General features: G+C 40.5%; 1 protein-coding gene across 5 annotated transcripts in view; it reads right to left on the bottom strand.

Moving 5' to 3' along the window:
* Positions 1-1,824: 1,824 nt before the first annotated feature.
* strbp (spermatid perinuclear RNA binding protein) overlaps positions 1,825-25,362 on the bottom strand; it is a 94,505-nt gene continuing 70,967 nt past the window's right edge. For 4 of the 5 annotated variants that reach the window (XM_055019097.1, XM_055019099.1, XM_055019096.1 and 1 more), the window contains exons 8-19: positions 24,962-25,057; positions 24,423-24,534; positions 23,633-23,730; positions 21,733-21,838; positions 20,812-20,895; positions 19,904-20,112; positions 18,416-18,568; positions 17,985-18,119; positions 17,257-17,397; positions 16,661-16,790; positions 15,599-15,652; positions 1,825-7,913 (exon numbers count right to left, since the gene is read on the bottom strand). In XM_055019097.1, the coding sequence (XP_054875072.1) occupies positions 7,819-7,913; positions 15,599-15,652; positions 16,661-16,790; positions 17,257-17,397; positions 17,985-18,119; positions 18,416-18,568; positions 19,904-20,112; positions 20,812-20,895; positions 21,733-21,838; positions 23,633-23,730; positions 24,423-24,534; positions 24,962-25,057 (1,413 nt within the window). In that variant the 3' untranslated portion in view covers positions 1,825-7,818. Of the gene's footprint in view, positions 7,914-10,925; positions 11,481-15,598; positions 15,653-16,660; positions 16,791-17,256; positions 17,398-17,984; positions 18,120-18,415; positions 18,569-19,903; positions 20,113-20,811; positions 20,896-21,732; positions 21,839-23,632; positions 23,731-24,422; positions 24,535-24,961; positions 25,058-25,362 lie in introns of those variants that run through there. The other variant, XM_055019100.1, reaches the window with a different exon arrangement.

Genomic DNA, 25,362 nt, shown 5'->3' with positions numbered 1-25,362 from the left:
ACCAAATTGCGATCTGTCATCCATGTTCCTGCTTCTGTTAAACAGCTTCTGTTCAGTATTTCCATCCTCCTCCACTTTTAAACCCTCATTGTCAGACAAGTCTTTCCAGTGGATGGTTGTTTTGTTGTGTTTAGGTTTTATCATGTTAATGGGAGCTGGCATGCAAACACACCATTATGTTCACGTTTTTGACACCCCTTTCTGCCATGCCCTCATTTTTTTGTCATCTCTGAAGGGAAATAATACTATAAGAAGCAGGCTTTAATCAGGAATTGATGTCATTAAGCAGTAAAGACTTCCAAAGCTCTGCCACGTTTGACACAATCTAGTGATAGTGAGCAGGGTTTAATTTGTCAGGATCACTGTCATCGTCTGGCTTCATCCTCGACGTCTTGTTTCCTTTCTTTCGGACAAAAACACGTTTTCTCTTCGGTGGTTCTTTTTTTTATGAAAACACACACGGATATCCACAAATACTCATTCCTTGGCAGGATGATTGGCGGCTGTGGCTGTGCGCTGATGGTGTGGATTGCTGGAGATGTCAATGGATACTCAAACTCAGCCATCAGCAGAGCCGCTCTCAAGATGAATGACAGCTCGTACTGCCGAACCACCACGTGCTGAAACTCCAACACAAACCGGCCAATTAATGCCCATAACCCCGATGCCGTGATTACGGTGGAAGGTGTTATCACTATTAGGTATCAGAATGTAGCAGAAGGCGGTTTGAGGTGGAACTTTGATGAATATTAACACATAATATAAAAAAAAAAACAAAAAAACAAGATGCTGCTCAGAATAACATCTGACCTCAAATGAAACAGCTCTAAGGGAGGACAAATCTGTATATCATAATCATTTAACCCTCGTGTCGTCCTGCGGGTCAAAATTGACTCGTTTTAAAGTTTGAAAATGTGGGGAAAAAAAATAATTTCACAGTGAAACTTCTGATGTCCACATTTTCAACATTTTTGGGAAATATTTGAACATTTTTTGGTGGAAAAAAAGAAATGTTAAAAATGTTTCTTAACCCTCCTGCTGTCTTCATTTACAGGCACCAAAAAATATTGCTTCCTTGTCTGTAAAAAAATCAAAAATTCTGCAAAAAAAAATTCCCAAAATTTCTGAAAATTTGCAAAACCTTCAGGAACAAAATTCCAATAGTTCCTTAAAAGTTTTATTTTTAAAAAATCCCCCAAATTTGGCAAGAAAATTCTTGTAAATATTTTCCAAAAAATGAGTAAAAATTTTCCCAAAAAAATATCTAAAAATATCTAAAGTGATTACATATATATATCAGTAAAACTTCTAATATTTTCTTTAAGAACAATCACAAAAAATGAACCAAAATCCAGCAAAATTCACTGGATTTTGGTTGATTTTGACAACAGGAAGGTTAAGACATCCTTCTTAGCCACTTTCTCCAATAAGCTCAAATCGTTATGTGGGTGCAGATGGTTCAGACTCTCATGCTAAGGAACACTTTGCATCCAGAGGCAATTGCGAAGGGCAGCAACTGATTCAACCAGAAAAGCAGCATGGGGCAGCAGACCATTTTTTTGTTGTTCTTGTTTTTACTTTGTCTATAAAACTGACCAACGCATTGACTTACGAGACACTGTCATGTCCTAAGGTTAATTTTTCCTTAGCCCTTACCAGCATATCCCGTTTTGAGTAACTTGACAAATGTTGTCCACAACTTTTTTTTTATTTTTAGTAAAAATGTATGCAAGATATATGCCATGGATCTCAATTATATATTGACCCATGCAACATACATTCACTCCATCAGTCTCAGAGGCCATGAAATAAAATACTCACATATAGATTTCAGCACTTTCTCAGGTTTATTTTCAGTTCGTCAAGCATAGGTTATGTCAAGAGCAGCGACAACCACAGATCATCGCTGCTGTGAATGTTGCTACTAATCAAAACGATCAATACAGGGAGGCCGAATCGCCCTCATCATTCACCATCAGCGGCCGTTTAACATGTCACAAGATTTTACTTTGATAACTGAACCGACCAAATAGATTCTGTGAACAGGTATCACTGTATAGTTTCATAGGCAGCATCGTAAAACTGTTTCTTTTAAATCCCCTTTTTGTCAAAAATAAAATTAAATTAAAAAATCATATTTACAGGAAAAACACTTGTCACTCATAAGACGCTACTTTTGTTTAAACATTAAAAATGAAAAAAAGGGGGAAAGTAATATGATTCCTAATGGGGTAGATGCGCCCAAAAAAACAACCCTCACACACAAGTAGCTCAAAAGATATATAGATGTATATATATGTATTTATCCATATATATTCTGTATATATGCTTCTCTACAAAAAAGCAAGTTTACTCTTACTATGAGTAAATACATTCTACTCTACAATCACTAAACAACAGTGTACATTCCCAACCAAAATGCTTTGATCATTTATGAGGAGGGTGTCGAACAATCAGTGGACCATGACCAGGAAGTTTGCAACAACATGCTCAAAGTGATGGCAAAATTGTGTGCATGTGTGTGTATATGTGTGTGTAATACCCACCCCCCTCCACGACACAAATACACACCCCGAGAAAATCTGTTCAGCAGTTAGTCTGGTTAACTTTGCCTCAGCAGCCGAAACGTGATCCAGGATCTATTTCTGCAGCTCTGCAGAGTTCACGGATGGACTCTGCTGCTCCTCGCTCTGCTTCCAGACAAATTTAGCAACAATCCCCCAGACTGAAACCCCCAACTTTCTGTGTGCCAGTGCAGGAATAATGCTGCTTCAGATGCTGGATTTACACACAGGAGAACTTTTTTTCTCTACCTGACATTTCATAGCTGTCTAGACGGTGAATATCAGATCTTAACTCTCACGTCTGAGATGATCAGATTTGCGCAACAAAGGCTTCAGAGTCTTTGGTGCAGCTTCTCAGAGATGCCCATGCATCTTTTCCTTTCTGACTTTTCGGCCTGGCGTCGAGATGAAGAGGTTGCCTTACCGGGCAACGAAATCTCTCACATGAACTACTCAACATACTGCAGCGTCTAAAACACACAAAGCTCCCGCATTTGTTGCCAAAAACTGTTGTTTTGATGCCGGCACTCCTCCCTCTTTAAATCTGACAGCAAAGCCCGAGTTAACTGCTGCTTCTAAAATCCGATATATGTACAGTGCTACAGGCAGCCCGATATAAAGCACCATGATAAGAAATGGTGTGTTTTCTCAGCTATACATGGCTCAAATCCTAAAGTACGAACAAGGTCCAACCACTTATGTGTCTCGACACAAACATACAATCCGATGAAGCGAAGAACATGTGGTCTCGATGTGCTTGTGTTGTCTGAGATATTTACACGTATGATTGTGTGTGTGCTTATGTGTGTGTGTATTTTTGCATACAGGTGTGTGTGTCAGGTAGCCCTGAGTAGGATGTGTGGGTGTATTGCTCGTGCGTATTTTGTGCTTCTCAGATTTACAGGTGTAGCTTCAGTCGAGCGGCCCGGGGAGAGGCAGTGTTTTTCAAACTGCAGATGTAGAGTGGGTGTGTACAATGACTGCCACTGTTTACTGTTTCACACCGATCGCTTTGAGACTTTTCTGTGGAGAAGTAACAGCATCCACGAAGAGTTATCCACACAGATGTGGACCAACATGGCCGCTGTGACTGTGTTCGTTCAGGAAAAAAAAAAACATGTCGCAGTAATGTTTTCTATTCTGAGGCGCTTCATGAAAGGCAGTTATTGTCATCAGCCTGATGATGGAGCAGTTTGGGGAAAAAACAAGACTCCCAGCCAGCTCCTCCCTTTAATTTCTCTATGTGCCGGATAAAAATGGATTTCAAATTGGATTGTGAAAGGAGTAAGCGTTCGTTTGTTCAGCAGATGTTACATTTTGCAAAATCAACACCAAGAAAATGTTTTTTTTTTCTTGATAATCCCAATTAGACCACAAGCTTTGATTCCTTGTCAGGTTAAAAATAAAACAAATGGGCTTGTAGACAGCGCTACAACTTAATTCTCCTCACATTTCAGTGCAAGCCATAACAAGAAACTCATTTGGGACTTGTGCCTAAGCAGGAGACAACAACTCCCCAGTAAATTAACACCCTATCAGCCACCTCCTGCACATTCCCGTCTGCTCCAGTTTTAGACTCGACTGTGTTTCTCAGCCTTCCTCTGCACTCGGTCGTCCGGCCAACAGACCAAGAGGACGGGGTCAGTAGTCAGGGTGACTCCTCCTGTGTGTCTGCTCAGTCTGAGGGGAAATGAAAAAGTTGCTCGCTGAGGTATGACTGTCTGCCTTATTAATGTGGGCCATCTGGAGAGGGAGAGAGAGGATGTTTGTTTCCACACAGCAAAGCTCCAAAGTATTCACCTCTGTGTGATTTCCACACGAGAACGAAAAGCAAAGCAGCGCCTCGCTCTGATCCTCATTCTAGACTTTTAGGTGCTCTGTTATTTGATGGAAAACCACCATAAAAAGCTCGATGTAGTAAAGCAAGGAACAGTCATGCACTGCAGAGATCCACAGTCAATTAAAGTGGAGAATATGTTATTATCCAGCCTTAAAGAACCACGGCTGAGTTCCCATCTGACATTGTGCTGCATGTCAGGGAAGTGAGATGACTTTTATTTAGTCTTGTATAATCTGGCAAAGACATATTTCACATATGTAGGTGAAAATGAGCAGATCTGTAAAGTTTGGATTTCCGGGAAGTGGCTGCCTGAAAAAAAAGAAGGTCTAATGACTGAATAATAGAAGTTTTACAGATTCCTCCCTGGCAGTCAACGGAAACATCATGGACACAAAAGGGACCTTAAACCACCAGTAGTCCAGCTGTTGAAGCTGCCAAACCAGCTGTGTGAACATTAATGGCTTTAACACCTTGTGTCTACACTTGACCTAATGCTGGGTTGCACCAAAACTGATTTGTTGTCATGATTTAGCCTTAAATTATGCTGCAACAAGCTTAAAAACTAATGCAAATTTAAGACAGATTAAACTGAAATCTCTTCAATCCAAAACTTTTAACTTCAATCTTGGATGAACATTAAGATGTTGAACTACTGTTGATCAAAACAGTCACGTTCCTCAAAGAAAGTTAAGATCTCGACTCAATCCAACTGAAATTTCTCTCAAGATACCAGTTCAGGAATGAAACTATTCGGAAGCCAAACATGAGGGTTGGCCTAAATGTCAAACATGGCAGTGAAAGAAATGCAGTTGAACCACCAGTGCACCAACTCCTGGAGAACCTGTTTATGCGAGTTTATGCGACTGGATGTTTGCAGAGGTCGGATGAGGACGTGTTGTTGAACTGTCAGTGAGTGTTTATGGAAAGAGCGAGTCTGAAGAGCTGGTTCTCTAATGGAGGCTCTTAATGGTTTACCCTCTTTTTTTTAAACTCTCCAGGCCCAAACAGCACAGAAATGTATAATTTTAAAGCAGTTTTAAACCTACATCTGTGTAGTTTTTTAGTCATCCAGGTCATGGTAGTCCCAGGACCTTCAGTAAAAATCAACTGGACTTCTCTTTTAGGTTCCTGAAGAAAAGTAGAGTTGCTTTTTATTATTTTAAAGCTAGTTTAGCTTGTATTAATCCAATCTTTGTTGGCGCAACCCAACCTTAGATACATCTAGAGAGTAAATACATCCTTCAGTTTACCCTCAAGTCTCTCAGTCATGACTTGATGTAATAATCTCATCCATCTTAAACTAAAGCTGCCAAAATCTTTTCATAGTCACCTCAAAACTCTGATTTATGTCAAAAAATTGTCTATGGAAGGGTTAGCGTGTATCGTCTTTTTCTCAGATGTCATTTTTTTTGTTGAATCAAAGCCGGCAGAAACACAGGAGATCAAACTGGCGCCCACATCAAGGCGAGAAGAATCAAAGCCTTTTGATGCACATTCTGTTCGATTTCGCCTCCGCTGACTGACACCTCGTCTCTATTAAAGGTTAAAAATAAGAAATAACAGTGATGAAGAGCTTTTCAGAAGGACGTAAGTGCCGCAGAAACTGCTGAAATCCACCACAGCGCCGAGTGAGGATTCTGAGATTTGATCAAAGTACTCATTTAATAGCTTTACTACACCCCCCTCCCCTCCCCAAAAAATCCAATATATGCTATAGCAGAGTTAAAGTCACAACACTACCACTACACGGTCAACTACTAGTAATTATTCACAAGACGCTTTCATCTCAAAAGCTAATTTCACTTCCCCTAGAATATACTTAGTTAAGAATATATTACGAGATGCTTTGTGGTGTTTTCTCTACTCCTTCCACCACTTCCGATGCCGAAAACCATATACCAGTCTGACAATTGCAATCCTTTTTGTGCAACTGGGCCAAAGATTGCTTTGACTTTCAAAAACTGAGTCACTGCTTCACTGTGATTGAACTGGAACAACAACAAAAAAAACTTTCCTGTCCTTTACTCAGATTTTCTAGCTTCCGAATCTTCAATTCTTCAAAAATATCCAAAAAACCCAGCTGCAAAAACACTATAATCTTCCCTTAAAGATGACTAGCAAATACATCCAGTTCAAGGCCCCACTTTTAAATCCGAATGGGTTTCATCTTTAATTAGTTAGCCAGTAGTTTAAGGTATACCTTCCTTCCATACAGCAGAGAACGGCCACAGAGAATGTGCGAATATGTGTGTTTGCTGGATGAAAGCAACCGGAATGGCTTCCAGTGAGCTGTGCTTTTTGGTCCCCGTAAGGCAAGCGGGACTTAGCGTCGGTGTCGATGCTTGTTGTTAATGTCAGAGGGAGAAGCGCGTACATCAGAGCATACACATACTATACACACACACATGGAACAACAGAATTCCCTGCCAGCGGTGAGACTATAGAAAATGTGCTTTCTGACAGGAAAAGTGTGAGCTTGTGTGTGATTGGGTTATGAGTAGTGAGCACCTCTGGTCCGGGCCATGTAAACAAACCTCGGGCAGCAGAGAGAGTTGCTCAGAAAGGCTCAGAGAGACATCAAAGATAGAGAAGAGGAAAGGAAGGAAGGAGGGAAGGCAGGAAGGAAGCATTATTATTCTAACAGCACAGGAATACCAATAGGAATACCAAAGATAATATTGCATCTCCTAGAACTAGCTTCAATTGCTCAGTGTATATAAAATTGGAAGAAAGCTATACTGTGATATTAGTTACATTTCACTTCATAATTCTAAAATAATTTATAACAACAATAGTTATATTTTATAGAGTATTTACATAAATACATCGTCATATATTAATATTATTGTCAACACGTCGTTATAGAAATACACCGTACATATATGTGTATATAGTCATGTTATAGCCACACGTACACACACATACAATGAATATACAATCAAAATGAGCTATTGCAATGCTGTGTTGGGGTAAAACTCCATCGGACATTCACATCTTCTCAAGTAAGTAAGCTCAAAGAGAGGAGTTCAGGTGTATTGCTATAAGAAAGACCAAAGATCAGCCCAGCCCTGCGCAGTCATAGCTGAACGTTTCCTCGTAAAATCCGAGTATTGCTTCGTGTAAAGTTGCTCCCCTCTGAAAAAGTGATCCGGGCAAAGAGGAGGAAACAGAGAGAGGAGCTTTTGTGTCTCTCGGTCAGTAGGTCACATCATTTCTGCCTTTGTTGTTGGACAGAAATGTCGCTCCGGTGGACTGATCAAACGAAAAAACTGTTCTGAATCTGTGAATCCATCGGCTGGGAGAGTAAAGGCGGCAGCCCACTCGGACAGACAGAGAAACAGGTGGGCTTGTGTGCAGCCGTCCTGCGAGTACAGACAGGTAAGATTGAGGAGTGAGTCCAGCAGGCGGCCGCCTCTAGAAGTCAGAGAACAGATCCTGTGGACCCAGATGGATAATAAAAGGAGCGATGGTACGCGGCTGGTAGAAAGGATTGTCAATGAAAAGACCACCTGCAGTGACGGAGAATAGACAGAAAGACAGAGAGATGGACCAGTTAGTACGTGACTAGATCTGAAAATCTGTAGACAGTTTTATCTTTACATCAAGGCTATTTACATGAGGTTGAGTGGGACTTCCAGTATAAACATTATCCTGTGGATGATATTAACATCATGTCAGTCATATGTGGAAATGGCCTGTAGATTAACTTTAACATTTTGGACAATACAAGTAATTGCTTTTTGATGAGATGTGATGAGAAGATTAGTGCCCCTGTATTTATACAGCGAATATGAAGCTGCAGCCACGAGACGATTAGTAGAGTTTAGCGAAAAGGCTGGAGACAAGGAGAACTGGCTAGCCTGTCCAAGGGTTTAAAAATCAAACTATCCAACGTTACCTATAAAGCACATTGGTGTACAAGTTACTGTCTTTATTTAAAGCTGGGGTAGGTGGAATTTTTAAAAATTCCATAATGACCCTGAAGAATATTATCATTTAAGAGGTCTGAGAGGATGCTAAACCACTGCAACAACAATAGCCAATGTTGACCAATCAGACCAGATGAGGTGAGATAGTCCAGGTTGGGATCGGACATAGTGGCTGAATGCTTCAACAAAGGACTTTCATTCAACAAAGTGAGGAGTGAGTCCTGTGTGAAGTCAAAAATGGACCTTGACTTAGATAGGGATGTCCGATATTGGCTTTTTTGCCAATAACCGAAATGTCAATATTGTCCAACTCTCAATTTCTGATTCCAATATCAACCAATACCGATATATGTGGGCTATTTATCTAATTTTAAGTAACATCACATATCTCCTGTCGTGCAATTAACACATCAGGCCTGATTTTATTGCGATGTCCCATTGGATGCATTCTCAAATGCAACAAGGCTTTCCAATGTAAACATTGTCTGTGCAAAATAAGAATTTTATTGTCGATGATATTGACTGATATTACATTTTCATGCCAATATCGGGCAGATAATATCCGTGGGCCGATATTATCGGACATCCCTACTTTTAGTTGAACATTATTTTTATTTGCGTGCATATGACTGTGTGCATCTGTTGGTAGGGGGGGTTAAGGACGGATTTGCAGCAGACAGGCTGCATTCGTATTTTCTTTTCATGTCTTGTTACAGTTTCTTCCTATCATCTTAGTCATAAAAGTCACTTTAATTTTCATGAGGAGTTTAACTATGAGAAATTTTGTATCCTGTCTTCTGTGGTTCTGGATGTGATTTGGAGGAGAAAATAACCCTAAATTCATATGTAGACATTTGTTTAAGGATATGGTGTTTGAAAGATATGCACACCGCTTGCTCTTAAGGAATCCAAAGGCGACTACAGATCGTTGGATTCTGTGTTCTCGGTATACTATATTTTACTATATTAAGTGCAAGGGGATGACATATGTTGTGAATTGGTGATACTTAAATAAAACTGAATTGAACTGAGCTTTCCTAGAAAGGAGGGTCAAACTAAATTTCAAGCTGACAGCTACATTAGCAGAAAGTGTAAAATCAATGGAGTTTGGCCGTCACTGTGAATTAAATGTTTGGATATTTTGGTTTCCTTTCTAAACCTTTATCTGGTGAGTTTTGAAATTTAGCCAGGCTAGCTGTTTCCTCCTGCTTGCAGTCATTATGCTAAGCTAAGCTAATCACCTCAAAGTGCTAGAAAGCCAATAATATTTTGCTAAATGTCAAACACTTATTCTAATACTTAAACCCATTCAGGTCCCTTACAGACAATAAGAGCTGAAAAATATTCTCTCAAAGATCTGTGCAGAGGAAGATAAGGTAGAGTGAAAATGAGATGAGACAGAAGGAAGTAAATAATCTCTGTGGGGCTTCAGCTTCATGTGCATTAAAATCAACTGAACCAAAAACAAAAAACACAAAACGCAAAAAGTGGAAATAATCTTCGATCCTGTGAGACTCAAGGAAAGTTCTGGTGAACACAGAAGTTAGTTTGAAGGTTTTTATAACAACTTAGTGGAGCTCAACCAACCATTGGACAAGACATTGGGTCCTCTCATCCAATGGCTGCGCCTCATAGCCGTAACCATGGAGACGTCATCGGAGGGTTATCACTCGCTGGTTGGATGGCCAAGACGTGGTGAAGGCCCAGCGTAACTCTGTCTCGACTGGCACTGACCTTTGACTGGTATGTTGATGGAGTTTCTCCCTTTTTTGTACCTTTTTTTAGTCAGATTCCTATTTTTTTTTCTCTTATTGGAACAACATTGTTTTGCAATTTTAAATCATCTTATTGTGAAATTTTTTTTTTTTATCACAAATGACGGTTTTGAACAGGTTTCAGTGATTTAGTTGGTGCTTAAGTAAACACATGAGCAAAAACAACAAATGCAGCAATGATTTTGAAATAAAGAAATAACAGCAACATAAAAACACGTTTTAATGGCTCTACAACTACAATGTCAAGAAGTCAAAGTTGAAAAAACATGGAGAGCGAACTGCTGTCTGGGCAGAATTAATAATTAGCTGAATTCAGCTTTTACAACATGGTATAATTCTGCAGCATTTAGTTGGTTCACTGTAAATGACAACAAATAAAAGCTCTCCATATGTACTGTAGTTGACAGCTCTGAAAGCTGCCAAGCATTAATCCACGTACAGTAATGAGATCGTGCAGCTGAATGCAAGGAGGAGGATCTAACCAGGGCTTTCTAATTCACCCTTTGTCTTCTTTCCCTGAATATCTATAAGCTGAAGGTCAAAAGGATGTAAGTGGAGGTGCTGAGGTATGTGGAAAGACTGAAATTCAATCTGTGCAAATGTATGAGGGTGGAATATTAAAGCTCGATGTTCAGATACTCTCAGGTGACGGCATTGTGTGCAGGTTTTAAAAGTGGGTAAATCTTTTTATGTGTTAGGCAACATACCTGCTCTGAAAAGAACAAATCCAGTCCAAACCAAACCAAACAAAACAGCACCACTGCATCAAATCTGTTATTAGCTGAAAGCCTTTAAACCAGATATACGACAGGCAGTGTTAAGCTTTTATTGGAGATAAACTTTATTCATTTTCAGCATTATTGTTTTATTCCTATACATCCTTCACACACAGCTCAAACTATTATTTTCTTTGCACACAGAGTATGCGTGTCGTGTGTGTCATATTGCAAAGGATCTTCTCTTCTTAGCACAGAATGAGCAAAATAACAAACGGCTGATAGACTGTATATAATTTAGACTCAAAGCATGAGGTAACAATTCACAGTACAAATCCTTCAAGTTTTTCTTTATCTCTTAAGAACTTCAACCTGCAGTTTTTTATGTTCCATAAAAGGTTTTTGGAAATAGTAAGAAAAGAAAACAAAAAAATGCAAACAACAACAAAAAAAAGCGCTTTTAAAAATCTTCATCTCAAGTCCGTAATCGTCTCTTCATCACTGATAGTGGAGAAAAGAACTGACTGAGTTTCCCTTCTAGAAAAAGTCTAGGTGCATTTGGTCTGTGTGTCTCCTGTGCTAAAAGAAGTGGTAGTGGGGGACGGGGTAGGCGGGCACTTTCATGACAGGCAACAGAAGCATTCTCTTGGGCAAACCTAGAGGGGAGACATGAGAAGAGCATAGCTCTGCATGAGTCCTGAGCAACAAATAACCAAGAGTTCCTATGCTCACTACTCACACTATGTGTGTCCAACAAACAGCCTGGCGCTAGACAAGCAGGACCCCAGAGGGGGGAGTGTAAGTGTGTGAGAACAGGCAGGAATGTGTGCACGAGGTGACAGCCTCCATTAGTGGTTAGAGGAGCCCAGAAGAGAGGACAGTGGAAGAGAAACAAACGGCTACAGACTCATTTTGGTTTACCGCAACTTACACTTTATATTAGTCTGAATAATTATAGAAACATTGTTTTCATGACCAAAGTTAATCGCTGAGATCTGGAATATGATGGCAAAAAACCCCAGCAGTCCAACAGTCAGAGGAGTTGTAAACACTCAGATTACCTTCCACAGCTGTAGAGATAAAAATAAAAGTCAGCCTTAGAAGACATCATTGCACTGGTAAACTGTACGCAGTGACTGCATTTCAGCAGGTCCAAGTTATAATATTTGTGTGTTTTTACTTTCAAATCTGTTTGACTGATCTGAAGATTTGATCATGTAGGCATAGAGTCACTTTCCCTGATCTCAGTAATTAAACTGCTGAGTTCAATGCTATTATTTACAATTACAGCCCCTCAAAGTTCCAAAGCTACAATATTAGAATCTAAGTTGTAATAAAGTGGAAGAATCCTTTGATAAAAGGGAGCAACAGAAAGCTGCTGTTTTCACTGTGGTGCTGTAGGAAGAAGTCACAGAACTACTCCTCTGTGATGCGTGATGTTCTAATGTCTAATGTTCTGCAGTCCATAATATAGCGTTCTGCTTGATGACATAACATTCAGTTATACAATGTTAAATGTTTTATGTTATTTGGTCCATAATAAAAAGCTGTAAAACCTAATGTTCTATTGTTTACAGTAAAAAGGTGGATGTTCTATGATCCAGTGCTCTAATGTTCTATGACAGAGTTTTGTGTTCTATGATCTAAAGCTCTGTGGTCTATGGTATTAAGTTAAGAGTTCTATATATGTGTTCTATGGTCTGTTGTTCTGTGTTCTATGTCATATGTTCTTGGCTCTAATATTTTGTGGTCTAAAAATTAAGGCTGTTTGTTCTATAATCTAATGTTCTGTGGTCTATAGTATAAAGTTGTGCGTTCTGTGACATAAGGTTCTGTTTACAATGCTATGTGCTCTATGATATGTTCTACATTTCGCTATGACAGCGTTGTGTTATAGAATACCCTATGTTCTATGATTTAATGTTCTGTGGTGTGTGGTACAAAGTTGTGTTCTAGAATCCAGTGTTCTATGTTCTATAATAGAATTTCGTATTCTATATCCTGATGTTCTAGTGTTCTAAAGTCTGATAACAAAGCTGTGTTTTCCATGTTCTAATGTTCTATATTTTATGATAGATTTTTCTGTTCTATGACATCATTTTGTATTATACAATCACTACCACATGATGTAACGTTCTGTGCTCTATGACGTAATTCACTGAGTCTGGAGTATTTCCGTGTGTTCTAGTGAGTCCTGCAGAGATATCGAATGTTTGCCTTGAAGAAATCCCAAAGCAGCAGAGCAGAGCGAAAGGAAAAAGCAAGAAACAGGATGGGAGCGTGTTATTAGAAATATTAGGGAGCAGTTCTCAGTGTTTTCTGGTGCATTTGTTCTCCTCTCTGACTGAAACTTAAGCCCCTCAGTGGCTGACCCACATACTTTTCAGAACCATGCACTTCGTCACAGACTTTTTGGTTAATCTGAAAGTGGATTTTCATATTTACAATCCAGTCAGTGTGAAAAAATAAAGTTCCTGTTCCTCAATTTCAACCCACGAGCCAAAACATGAACCTCCTCATCTGCAGCTCCGCATTACAACAGGATGCAAAATAAGGTGAAAATCAATTTCCATCGTATCAGCAGGTAAATAAGACATTTAGTAAGTTTTGTGTTTTGCATTATGTGTTTTAGATTCACGTTGGGAATCATTTAGATCAAATTCTCGACAGCTACGTGTATGAAACACACCCTGAGCTGCTGCAAACTGTGAAGACGAAACATTTCCATCCAGATCCTCAGTCTGAATATAATTCTCTTTTTCAAATAACATGAATCGAACTTGACTTTCTACCTACAGAACCCGTGGGAGGTGACAGCTCAGGTTAAAGCTCAGGGCCGCCTGAACTCACAATGATCACCCACCAGGATACGTGACATGAGCTGATGAGTAACGGGGCAGAGGTGCTCGCAGTGTGCCACGACTGATGTGTCATCAGCCCCGCAGAAGAGACGTGACACTGAATCACATTGAACGTTTATTTACGAGTGTTTTTCAGTGACCGGCTACAAAGCAAACTGACCCTCTGAAAGCAAAAACCCACTGGCAAGTATGAAAGGCATGTTGTCTTTTAAAGAATCACCAAGACGACACCATTTATCAAAACTTTAAAAACAGAAAGAATCACAGGATTTTCAACTTTCAGTTCTTGAACTCATCATCTAACAGGAAAATGATCCAAACTCAAGCTAAAAGTTGCAATATTTCATCTATATCACTTTATTGTGTCATTTCAGAATTTAAATTATGCATTAATCAGATTCTGTAAAAAATCAGAAATTCTGTACTCCTCGGTGCAACTGAGAAGAACACGAGTGACTCAGTTGCAACCAACAATCACTCGACAACAATTCTTGGACTTTTCAGCTGAACCGGGCTGATCTGCAGGCTGTTTACTCAGAACATTTTTCAGTTTTTTGTATAATAAAACTGATAGAAATTCAAACTTTCACTTTCTTTCGTGATTCATGTCATTACAAGTTTTTGTATTCTCTCTACTTCTAGTCATGGTTGTGCTGTTTCCATAGAGGTGCAGGACTGTACAGTGCGGTACAACATGTGCCCACAGTGAGTACAAATTTGACAGGAGCAAAAAAAATGCCAAAGAGTTCAGGGGGTTAAGCAATTTGTGGTAAATAACAACTACCTGAACATGTCAGTAAATACAGACTGCTTCAGTAAGCATAGCTGTCACCATAACGAGTAAAGAGTGGCAGGGAAACGAAACAAGCCAACGCTGAGTTCCAGTTCTGCATAAACTGAAGCGTACTTCATATTCAGGGCCGCTGGGGTCTCAGGGGGGTACTAAATGTCGGCCTGGAGTCCCAGACCAGTTTCTCCCAGCACATAAGACCCATTCAAACCACAGCTGTAGGATGGACAGCGACGCCTCTTAATGCTACATATGTACATACACTAAACAAGGCTGAGTCTGTTGAGGTAAATATGACTGCATGTGAGAGTGAAATATATGGAAGGAAACTTTGCTCCAGTAGCTATCCTGTTAAAGGTCAGAGCAGAATAAATTTTCACCTATAAATGTCTTTAATTTGTGTGTGCGTGTGTGTAGGAGCTCAGTAACTAGCAGTCTGGACACGGAAACGCCTCTGTAGCAGCTACACGACAGGAGCAGTGCTGCAGTGGTAAAGCTGCACCGCCACCCTGTCTTAAAAGCAGCAGGTAAAATGAGGAACTATACGTTCTCTAACATAATCTGAACAGAAATGAGGTCGCTGGCAGCAGAGACAGTGTGTCCAGGTTAATACAAGTAAAGGAAAAACTGTACAGGCACTTAGAGGTAGCTGTTCTATCATGCAGGTTTCAACTTTTCAACTTTTGGGACTATAGTCGCAGGTGTTTGTGTCATTGTGATCAGTTTTAGTAAGATTTAGGATCAGAGCTTGAAACAGACATCGGCACGTCACTGACAGAGCAGGTCCAACCATGAAAGATGTGGGAGTGAAAGGCAACAAGCACATAAAGAAACAAAGGGTGAGAGGAAAATTAGCCAGAGCACAGACAGATCTGACTGAAGCACGGCAACAATACAACACTGTCAGTCACTAAAGCTGGGATTAAAGTGAGATCGAGTGTGAAAGCAATTTTAAGAAATGAAAATTAATGCAAAAAAAGCAGAAGAAAAGAAGGGTTGGAGGTGTCACATAACCCTGTTTTAGATTCATTAATCTAGCTACAAATGGTTAGGGAGAGAAGAAGGTTACAGATGGGAAAAGGAGGCAGAAATGATGAGTGGTAGACAGGCAGGAAGCACGTACCGTACGCAGGAGCAGCTGCTGCAGCAGGGCTGTAGCCATACGGTGTCCCAAAGCCTGTTGGGAAAGAGGTTACAGGGTCTAATTCAATTCCACACTCATTTCATTCCAAGCTACACTTTTCCACATCTTCGGTAAGATGAGTGTTTTGGCCATCGTGAGTCTTATCAGACAGCAGCTGGTTCAGATTGAGAGTCCTCAGTGGACTCCCTGCTCCTCCATATAGCAGATAAACAAGAATCTGAACCCTAACGCAAAAGATATTGGTAAAACACTGATCAAAACAAAAACGAGAGACCAAAAACAAAAATCGGAGATGATGAGTGGGCCATTTTGCTGCATGATTTTCTGTTCTCTTGAGTTCTAAATTGTCAAACAGTCTTGCTGACAGCATTAACATGATCAGTGTGTCCTGCAGGTTTTAGTAAGGTGTTTGTGGAAGCCTGTGATATTTCCAATACGGCTGCAGGGACAGAATGGACGTTTATTCACCACAGTAAAATTTGCCTAAAGCAGAGGAAAATGTCAGAAAATGCCAACTCTGCACAAACCATCATGTCAAATATATAAATGTATAGAAAGTACTGTAGAGAAAAAAGTAGTGAAGAAAAGGAAGAAAGGAAAGTAGTAGGATTTGAGGTTTGAGCAACTATTGCACTCAGCACAATCTAATGTGAGGATTAAACTATATATATATATATATATATATATATATATATATATACACACACACACATATATATATGTTATTCAGCTACAATACATTAGCTGTGAGCTGAATTTTTATATTCTTGACTGTATTATTTCATCAGCTGATAAGACTATCTTTGAAAGAGACCAAAATGACCTCCAACATACTCTAATAAAAAATAAACATTTACAAACAAAATTCACTAACTATGACCTCAACGTCAACCTCTTTTATTTATGAAAATAATCGCTACAGGCATCATGGCAATTTAAGTAAAGTTGCATTTCATTTAACCTAATAAAAAAGGACACTGGGTGCATATATATTATTTACAATACAGCAACACTGCAACACACACAGTATCCTCTCACTACCTGGCGTGACATATCCAGGTGCAGCTGCACTGACGAAGGCTCCTCTGGCGAGTGCTGCTCTTCCTCTCCCTCTGGCTACCTGAGCTGCTACTGCTGAGGCTGCTGCTGCCGCTGCCAGGGCTCCTTTAGTCTGGACACAAACACACAAAGCACATCATGTGTTAGTGGCTTAAAATAGACACTAAATATTACTGTACAGTGGTTGGACACAAAGACACCCAGCTGTGTGCCTGCATGTGCACACAAGATATGAAATCAAACACACACTTAACCCAGACAAACCTGTAATGCATTTCAAGCCTCATTTTTCACAGCGCTGTTAGCATGCTGGCTTATTGACAGAATAAGTGGAGGAGAGGTGATCTGATAACTGCAAAGTATTGATCTGCTAAACTTGTGAAAACTTGTTAACCAGAGATTTATTGATCACTGATGGGTGAACAGAGCGCACAAATTGTTCCTTTGCTTTGCAGCAGCGATCAGAAAAAGGGGTGTAAATGTGATAATATCTCGAGTAGCGTGATGGTCTGTTGCATTCTCGGTGTAAATGCAGTGCCCTCTGTCTGCTCTGCACCGTGTAAAGTGTGTCTCCTTACCTGAGGCAATATCTTCTTTTTCTTGTTAGCAGCTGCATTGGGACCAGAGAAGAGTTTTTCCAGAGCCGCTAGAGCAGCGCTGGCCTTTGCTACCTTTTTGTTGGGACCTGCCCCACGGAACTTCTGTCCATCAACCTCCACCTGAAACACAGAGAAACACACAAAATGTTGAATATTGATTCAAATGTATTTTATAGTTAGAGAAAAGAACTGCTCTTCCTTTTGGACATTTAGTGATTTTTCCACAACGGATTCTCTATTCTTACTATTGCTGTAGTCCTTTCTATTACAGGTCATACTTTTTTATGTTACAGTTCCATCAAAGCCAACAATCAAACGGTAATTCTGCCCCAAACCCATGTGTTTATCAGTGACTCAGCCAGCGAGTCTCACTGAACAGGACAGCTTGTTTAGTGATGCCCTGCTGTCATGCAGGCCTGCTAATCAATCAGCAGAGCGATGGAGCGGCCAGGCATGTCGGAAAACAACACACCCCACAGAGAACAGGCCTGCCTCAGGAACCAAGTTGACTGATTGACTCTACCGGGTGACCAGCCTGGTTTGAGTGTGTATTTAAGGCCACTGTGTGTGTCTCTGGATAAAGTGCACGGGTGTAAGTATGAGTGAAACTAAGACAAATTCCTTTATTATTTGGTTTATATGCTGTTGCTTCACGGTCTTGAAAATGTTAACATGTTCTAGTTTGTACGTGAATGTGAATCTCTCACCTCCATAACAAAGCGTTTGTCATGGCTGCCTCCACTTTCAGAGATGAGCTCGTATTTGAGGCCTCGTCTCTTCTCGTTTAACTCCATGACAGGATTCTTCCCACTCGCCGTCAGAATGGGACCCTGAGTTCGCACCTGAGGAGGAAAAGTATTAAAGTAACTTCATTTAAAAGCACCCTCATTGCTTTATTAGAAAACACACAGGACACAGAGCATGATATACAAAAAATGTCACAGGCTTGAAGTGGGATTAGCAGAGCATGACTGGAAACATCTAGCAAGATTTAACTAAGCCTATGAAACCTTTCATGTCCTTAAACCACAGCAGCTTCCTATTATCAACAGCTTACATTTAAACCCCTCCAGACTTTTAAAAAAGCCTTTCAACTCAGTGCATGCGTTTGTATTGACACACGTTTCTCGGTCCTCACCTCCAGTGTGTTGGAACTGTCCGAGGAGTGTGTTGGGTTATTGCTTGTGTGTGAGGACGTCTCGCTCTTCCCCTCGCCGTCTGACTTCTCGTCTGAACTCATGGGGTCCAGGTCTGAGTCGAAGCCTGTCGGGTAGCCCATCGCCTGGAGGACCTTGAGAGGGAGAGCGGAGTGATGTAAAAAGGAAGGTGACAATATGGTGGAAATGAAAAGGCAGATTAGAAAAAAAAAGAAGCTAAAAACAAGGATTACCAGGAAAGAATTGTTGAGGGCTTTTAGGCAAACAGTCAAATACAACTATTATGAAATATTACTGGAGTTATCCAACTTTTCAGCCCCTGACCTCAAAAAAAAGGGTGCCTCACATTTGTGATCATTTCAACTACTTTTTTGGTAACAATTGTAGTTAAAATATGTTGTTTCTAGTTGTATTTACAGTATATTTCAATGTATCTCTCTATACTGATCTTGCCTAGAAGTTTGGAATCCAAATGGAGAACCACAAACAAAGGGAATCAACAAAACAAACTACAAAACAAAAACAAACAAAACAATTTAAACTGACTAAAAGGACAACACTGTCTTACAATTTCGACATAGTTCAAACAATATTTTCAAATTGGATTATTTATCATTGCCATTTATATTTATCACTGTAGTTGCCTAAGCGATATTGCAACATAGTGCGTGTATTTATGTGGCAAAGTCTACTGTAAATTACACAACAGTTACAGTAAAGGCATCACAATACACCAGCTGAATGGACTCACGTAGCTCTATTCTAAGTCCATGACAGCACACAGAGCAGCAAACAGTATCCAGGCAGAGAAGAAAAGCAGTGACAAGTTTTGACCCAAATAGGTGATTGTGTCACAGCCACTGTGGTGGAAGAGTGTGTGAGAGAGAAAACAGGTGATAGAGAAAAAGACTGAGAGACAGAAAGAGAGATCAAAAGGTGAGCACGGGGGAGAAAGAAAGTGAGTGAGAAGGAGAATAGAAAAGAGGGACAGATAGGGAGAAAGAGCCTTTTATGGGAATGGAGCGGATAGCGGATTATCCCAGCTCTGTGCTCTGGAGAGCCTCTTTGTTCACAACCACTTTGGGATTACATGGATTTGCCCACCTCCATCTTTCCTGACACACACAAACACACACACACAGACACACACACACACACACACACACACCACACACACACACACACACACACACACAGACACACACACACCAAAAGGCATACACAGACAAAAACATATTTGTAGATACACTGAGGTTTGGCAGCAGTCGGAGCCTAGAAAGTTCCTCAGGGAGCCAAAAAAGATTCATCTCCTTTTTTGTGAGCGGGACATTTTTAATCTCTCTATTATGTGAACGTCCATAATGAACAGACACATAAATGAGACGATTAAATGCACGTCAGACAGTCTAGTTACCCATTATTCTCCTGTCAGTTGCACATACAGGAGATGCATCACTCCAGTTCATTACCTTGACAGCAACGTGCAGCTTGGCGGTCTTCTTGGAGGATCCGGATGCTTCATAAATGGTTCCGTCCAAATCCACCGACATGGTGAAGACCGGAGCGTGAACCGGCCCCGACTGGGACAGCAGGCGATACTGCAGCCCTGGCCGGATCTGGTTCAATCGCATCAGGGCGTTCATTGGCTGGTTAGAGTCTATGGCTTTGCTGTCCAGAACTAAGGCAAAATATATGGGAGAGAGTCACAGCACAAAGTACAATAAATTAGGGCAGATTTAATAATGTTTTGTAGGGTGAAACTATTATCCAGCTGGAGTTGGACAGACTGGACAAATACGTAGATAATGTAGATAATAAATCACAGTTTCTAATGGTTTTCAGCACTCTGGCCAATAGTTTTCACGATGAATAAAGGTGCCTTTCCATTTTATTTCTTCTTAAATCATTTTCCTTCTGTTCGTCAATATCAAAAAATGCCTCTCTGCCTCCATTAGTTGTGGATCATCTTCTCCTTGTATGAAGAGAGAGCTGGGGACGGTTGGGTGGCCTACTAAAATGGTAGCAATCAATACTATTGATCCGCCTCCAAGGGATGAAAGGAGGGTGGAGGGGAGAGAGGAAGACAAAGAAAGAGACAAGAAAAAATAGAGACCACGAGAAGAGAAGCAAGGCTTGTCTGTAAGCAAAGGCAGAATATTACCACTTTCATCCCTGAGAGTCGTGCTGATTTTGTTTTAAATGTAAATAAAAATGATTAAATGATGAATAAAACTGTAAGACAGGTTATATTCATATGCCTACACCCTGAATTCAATCATTTCCTTTGTTTCTAGCTTCAAGATGAAATTGGGGCCAGCGACCATAAAGAGAGTATGAAGAACGACATTATCGTGCCTCCTTTTCTTCCCTTTTGTACCTTTCCTCAGATTCCTCTTCATCTTCTTGATGAGGTCCTTGTCATCCATCGCTCCATCCTCATATGGCCTCTTCAAACCCAAGCCTAAAAGGGAGAGAGACGTACTAATCAATCATGAGCTATAAGAGCTGCTCATGTGAACATACACAGAGGCACTTGTGCATGACAGAAACACAGGGACGCAATGAGACAAACAGAACTGAACTGCAGAGCAGCAAACAGTCAAACAATGAGGAAGACGTATAAGCTCCTTTGCTACACGCACCGTAATCTGCAAATGCTTTGGCAACTTTCCATGTCAGCATCGGGAGGTACCAAAATGCCCGAGTCGATTTTCCATGAAAGTCACTTCGGAAATAGGCCAGATGAAGATCTTACGAAATTTACGTGCCCTCTTATGTGAGAAAAAGTAGAAAAACTCCTGCATGAAGCAACTTAAAGCAATTTTATCAAGGCTGCCCTGTCCTTGGTGTGACACTGGAGACAGTGTCCCAAAAAAATTTGAGGTATAAAGAACACATCTCATCCTGGAAGGTGTTTTTGTGGTGCTTGAAGGATACACCTTATTGATGATGATGCCAGTGGTCTAGTGCAGGAAAAACACCTAATCCACCAACAAAGTTCATGTCAAGTGTGAAAGGATTGGACAAGCCCTCATCTGACCCAGATACTGTAACTGAACCCATCTTACAGTGTCCATGTGAGAAAAGAGGCCGACAGACATGACCTCAGACAGAGAGATTAACAGACAGAGTGAAAAACGAATACCTGCAGACTGAAAGCCTGAAAAGACGGATAATCAGGTACATGCAGACACGGACTGAAAGGCGGACGTGTGAATGAAAGATAGAGACACACAGAGGCTAACACAAGGGACAAGAGCTGAGCAGACAGGCAGGTGGACACTGGACAGGTACACACCTTCTTTATCAGACCAGGGATATTTCTGTGATGGTTTATTTGAGGGAAGAGGCTCCATCTCTAACACCTTGTAGATCTGCCCGAACGCCATGAGTCTGAGAGCATGCTGTTGAATTCCAAACACACACAGCACACACAAGGGGAAAAAAGGGAAAGCTGAGAAACATAAATCTATATAGACAGATCTGACATTCACAGAATCAAAACATGTGCAGCTCTAATAGCATTAAATGAGAACCCCAGAGTGTTAGGATTTAATGCTCTTCATTAAAGCTGGATCCTATATTCCCCATAATGCAATTTGAATGAAGGGTTTTTACCTTCTCTGCCTCTAATATTTCTTTCTGTTAAAAAATTTACGTCTCAAGCTAAAGCCGAGAGACTGTTTTTACAGCTGAGCAGTATCCTCACAACAAATACACTGGATTTCATGTTTGAAATTGGTGGAGGGACCCATTAATCCAATGTAAATTAATAAAATTTAAGTCTAAATATCATCCAGGGACATTTTACTCTTTAACTGAATCGCTTTTAAATTACAAATCCAAAGAAGGCTTTTCATCCAGCCTCCACACTACGACTATTCACTTTAAGTCTATGCTTTGTAGTTTGCTACACACAGCTGAGACAGAAAAAGACACGCACAGACACGCTTTCAAATATTCCGTTTTAACAACAGACGCTCATTAGAAATGTGCATTTTGTTCTTAAATTCTGTTGGGCCGGACAAAGCAGAAAAAAGAGCTGGAATATTCAGGCTGATGTAGGGACATTCATCTTCACAAATGGAAGAAGACCTTATTCAAACTCAAGTACACAGCAATTTCTAAATAGAGTTGTGACAATTATTGATCAATCAACTGGTTGTAAGATTTCAAATTAATCGTTATTCAATTAGCTGTAAAATATTAAATCAACTGTCAACTATTCTAACAATGGACTATCTGGTTTGAGTTATCCTTAAAGTAATCGTTCTTAAATTTGAATAATTCTGCTGTTTTTTTACTCCTCTATGACAGTAAACTGAATAGATGTGAACAAAATAAGACGTGTGAGGACATCATCCTTGGCTTTGGAAAACACTGATCAACATTCATCACCATTTTTATCTAATCAATAAATTGTTAAAATAACAGATTAATCAACAGTGGAAATGAACCAGAAGGCGCAGCCCAACTTGCAAAAACAAAAAAATCACCATCAAAGCTGCACTCAAGCATAACCACATAGACCTTAGTTCAACTTTTCCACTTCACCTTGAATGACATCAGCAAACATAATGACAACAAAGTGTTAATGCTCACTTATCATTCTCAATCTGCTGTACATGTGCACACAAGAAGAAACGGAATCAAATGGCACACAGCGGCTCTGCTAATATAAATCCATTAGGGAGGTAGAGTGTCTCAGATATTCATGACGCCTGGTGTAGCTCATTGACAGAACAGCTCCCTCTCTCCTATCTGCTCTTGTATCTGCTCCAATACAATTATCCCCATTGACATTCCAGCCTCGTTCAGGCTGCCTTCAAAGGAAATGGACGGCAGGATTCACTAAGCCATGCGGCTCAGAGGCTGCCCTGCTCACTCGAGTGTGTGTGTGAGGAAGGACATGACAGCGCACACGCACACAGTGCATGCACACAAATACTGTCCTCGGGGTGTCAGAGATGGATTTATGGCTTGCAGTGGCAATAGTTTCCCACACCAATCATTAAAATGCAGCACCGTACGCTCTCATGAGTGTGTGCGTGCATGCAGATGGTGCAGTTGGGGTGGCGATGGGGTCTTCCTGTCTGGTAATAGGCGTGTTGCTTACTGATTCCCACACACTGACAGCTCGGGGCAAGTAGGGTTGGGTGATAACAACACTCTCTTTACGCTGCATTGTGTGCGCGTACCTGTGCGCTGTAGGTAATGGCCTCAGCCTGCTGGTCGGTCATGTTGGCGAGTGTGTTTGTTGGCTCTTTCTCACATGGGTCGTGTAAACCTGGACCACCTGGGGGATGTGACAGAAGATGACACAGAAACACACACATACACAAACACACACACAAAGTCAGTTGTTGTCACTTTAGGCACTGACACTGCAGCTCAGCAACATTTAATTAGCCTTCACTGCCATGACATAGGTGACAGTGAAAATCCTGACAATTAAAGGGACAGAGAAAAATCCAGTCTTCACCCTGTAATTGCACCACAATTGTTTTAAATTTGAATACTGCAGGTGTATAAATATTCCACTGTGGCATACATTTTCTTCCGTGTGAATTAAACATGAGATGTATTTATTTGCATTTTGTTGAGCTCTTTTTTTGTTTTTAAAAATATGCTCCATTCTAAAGTAGGATGTTAATAAAACAAAACTCAGCTTTCTGCAAAGACATTTTTCCCCAAGGATGCATAACATTTTGCGAAGAAGCCATTCAGCTGCCTCTAATTAAGATGCTCTTGTAACGATGACCTGCCTCAGACAGCTGTGCTCTGCTGGGTCATCGATAATGACTCGACCTCTCATACAGAAGCAGCTCGAAAAATTTGCCAAGCAGAGCTGCGATGTATCGGCTCATCTACCCAAACGGAGCGTGTCCCAGAGCTCTGCCCATCAGCAATGCCAAGAATTTACATTAAACACACACGCTCGTCTGTTCAATCTCGAATCCCATGCATCCGCCACATATAACACCACACCTGGTAGCAGTATGCCCGAGGCCAGACACTCCATGACGCGACGCAGAGCTTCTCCTGCCCCGAGAGGTCTGTTGCAGGTGGCGATGGCCTTCTCACAGATAAGCTCTAAGGGCTGCAGGAAGATGAAAACGCAACAATAAAGAAAATGAGGTTCCGTGTCGTTTAAAGGTATTCGCCACCTTCCCACAAAACTTACTTATGGGAAATTAACCTGACAGAGAAATTAAACTTGGTGGAAAATGTGGACTGACTACACATTTATCACCATCTGTTACCACAACTTTTAATTTACATAATATGCTCTCTAAACGCAATTCAACTCACGTTACAGTCCTTCAGAATAAAAAAGCCTCGAGTTCATTTAAGTATCTCAGTGAATTTCAATACATACATGGCTATTAAATTATAGTTGGGGCGTGGAGGGCATTAAAAATAACAACATCACAGTAAAATGTATAAAAGTTCAAGGGGGCTGAACACTTTCTTTTCATTTTACAAGATTAACACTCAAACACAGGTAATTACAGCAAAAGACTCACCCATCCCTTGAGAGGTTCCCAGACGGGGTGTCTATTGCACATGTCTCTTAGTATCCTGAGAACGATAACGCAGGACTTGAGTCCATTCACTCGAGCCTGAGGAGGACGGAGACGGAAGCAAGAAGAACGATTAAAGAGGCAGATGGAGGAACAAACTGAGTGCAGAAGAAATGGTATTTGTGCAAACATATACAGATAACAGCCTGCTTTACAACACAAAGCCACAGTCACTATGAAGTGATTTTATCTGTCTAAAACTCTGCGTGAGTTCCCCACAGACAGAGAACACTTAAAGATACATTTACAACAGTTCAGATATTTAATTTAGCTTACTGAAACTATTTATCTCAAATTCTCTTTGTGTTTTGTCTCACTCTTCAGAACAAATGTACATTCTGAAT

This window comes from Amphiprion ocellaris, chromosome 17, assembly GCF_022539595.1.
Source record: "Amphiprion ocellaris isolate individual 3 ecotype Okinawa chromosome 17, ASM2253959v1, whole genome shotgun sequence".
Classification (NCBI taxonomy): domain Eukaryota; kingdom Metazoa; phylum Chordata; class Actinopteri; family Pomacentridae; genus Amphiprion; species Amphiprion ocellaris.
The sequence above is the reverse complement of the archived record's forward strand: the minus strand, read 5'-3'. Positions and strand labels throughout refer to the sequence as shown.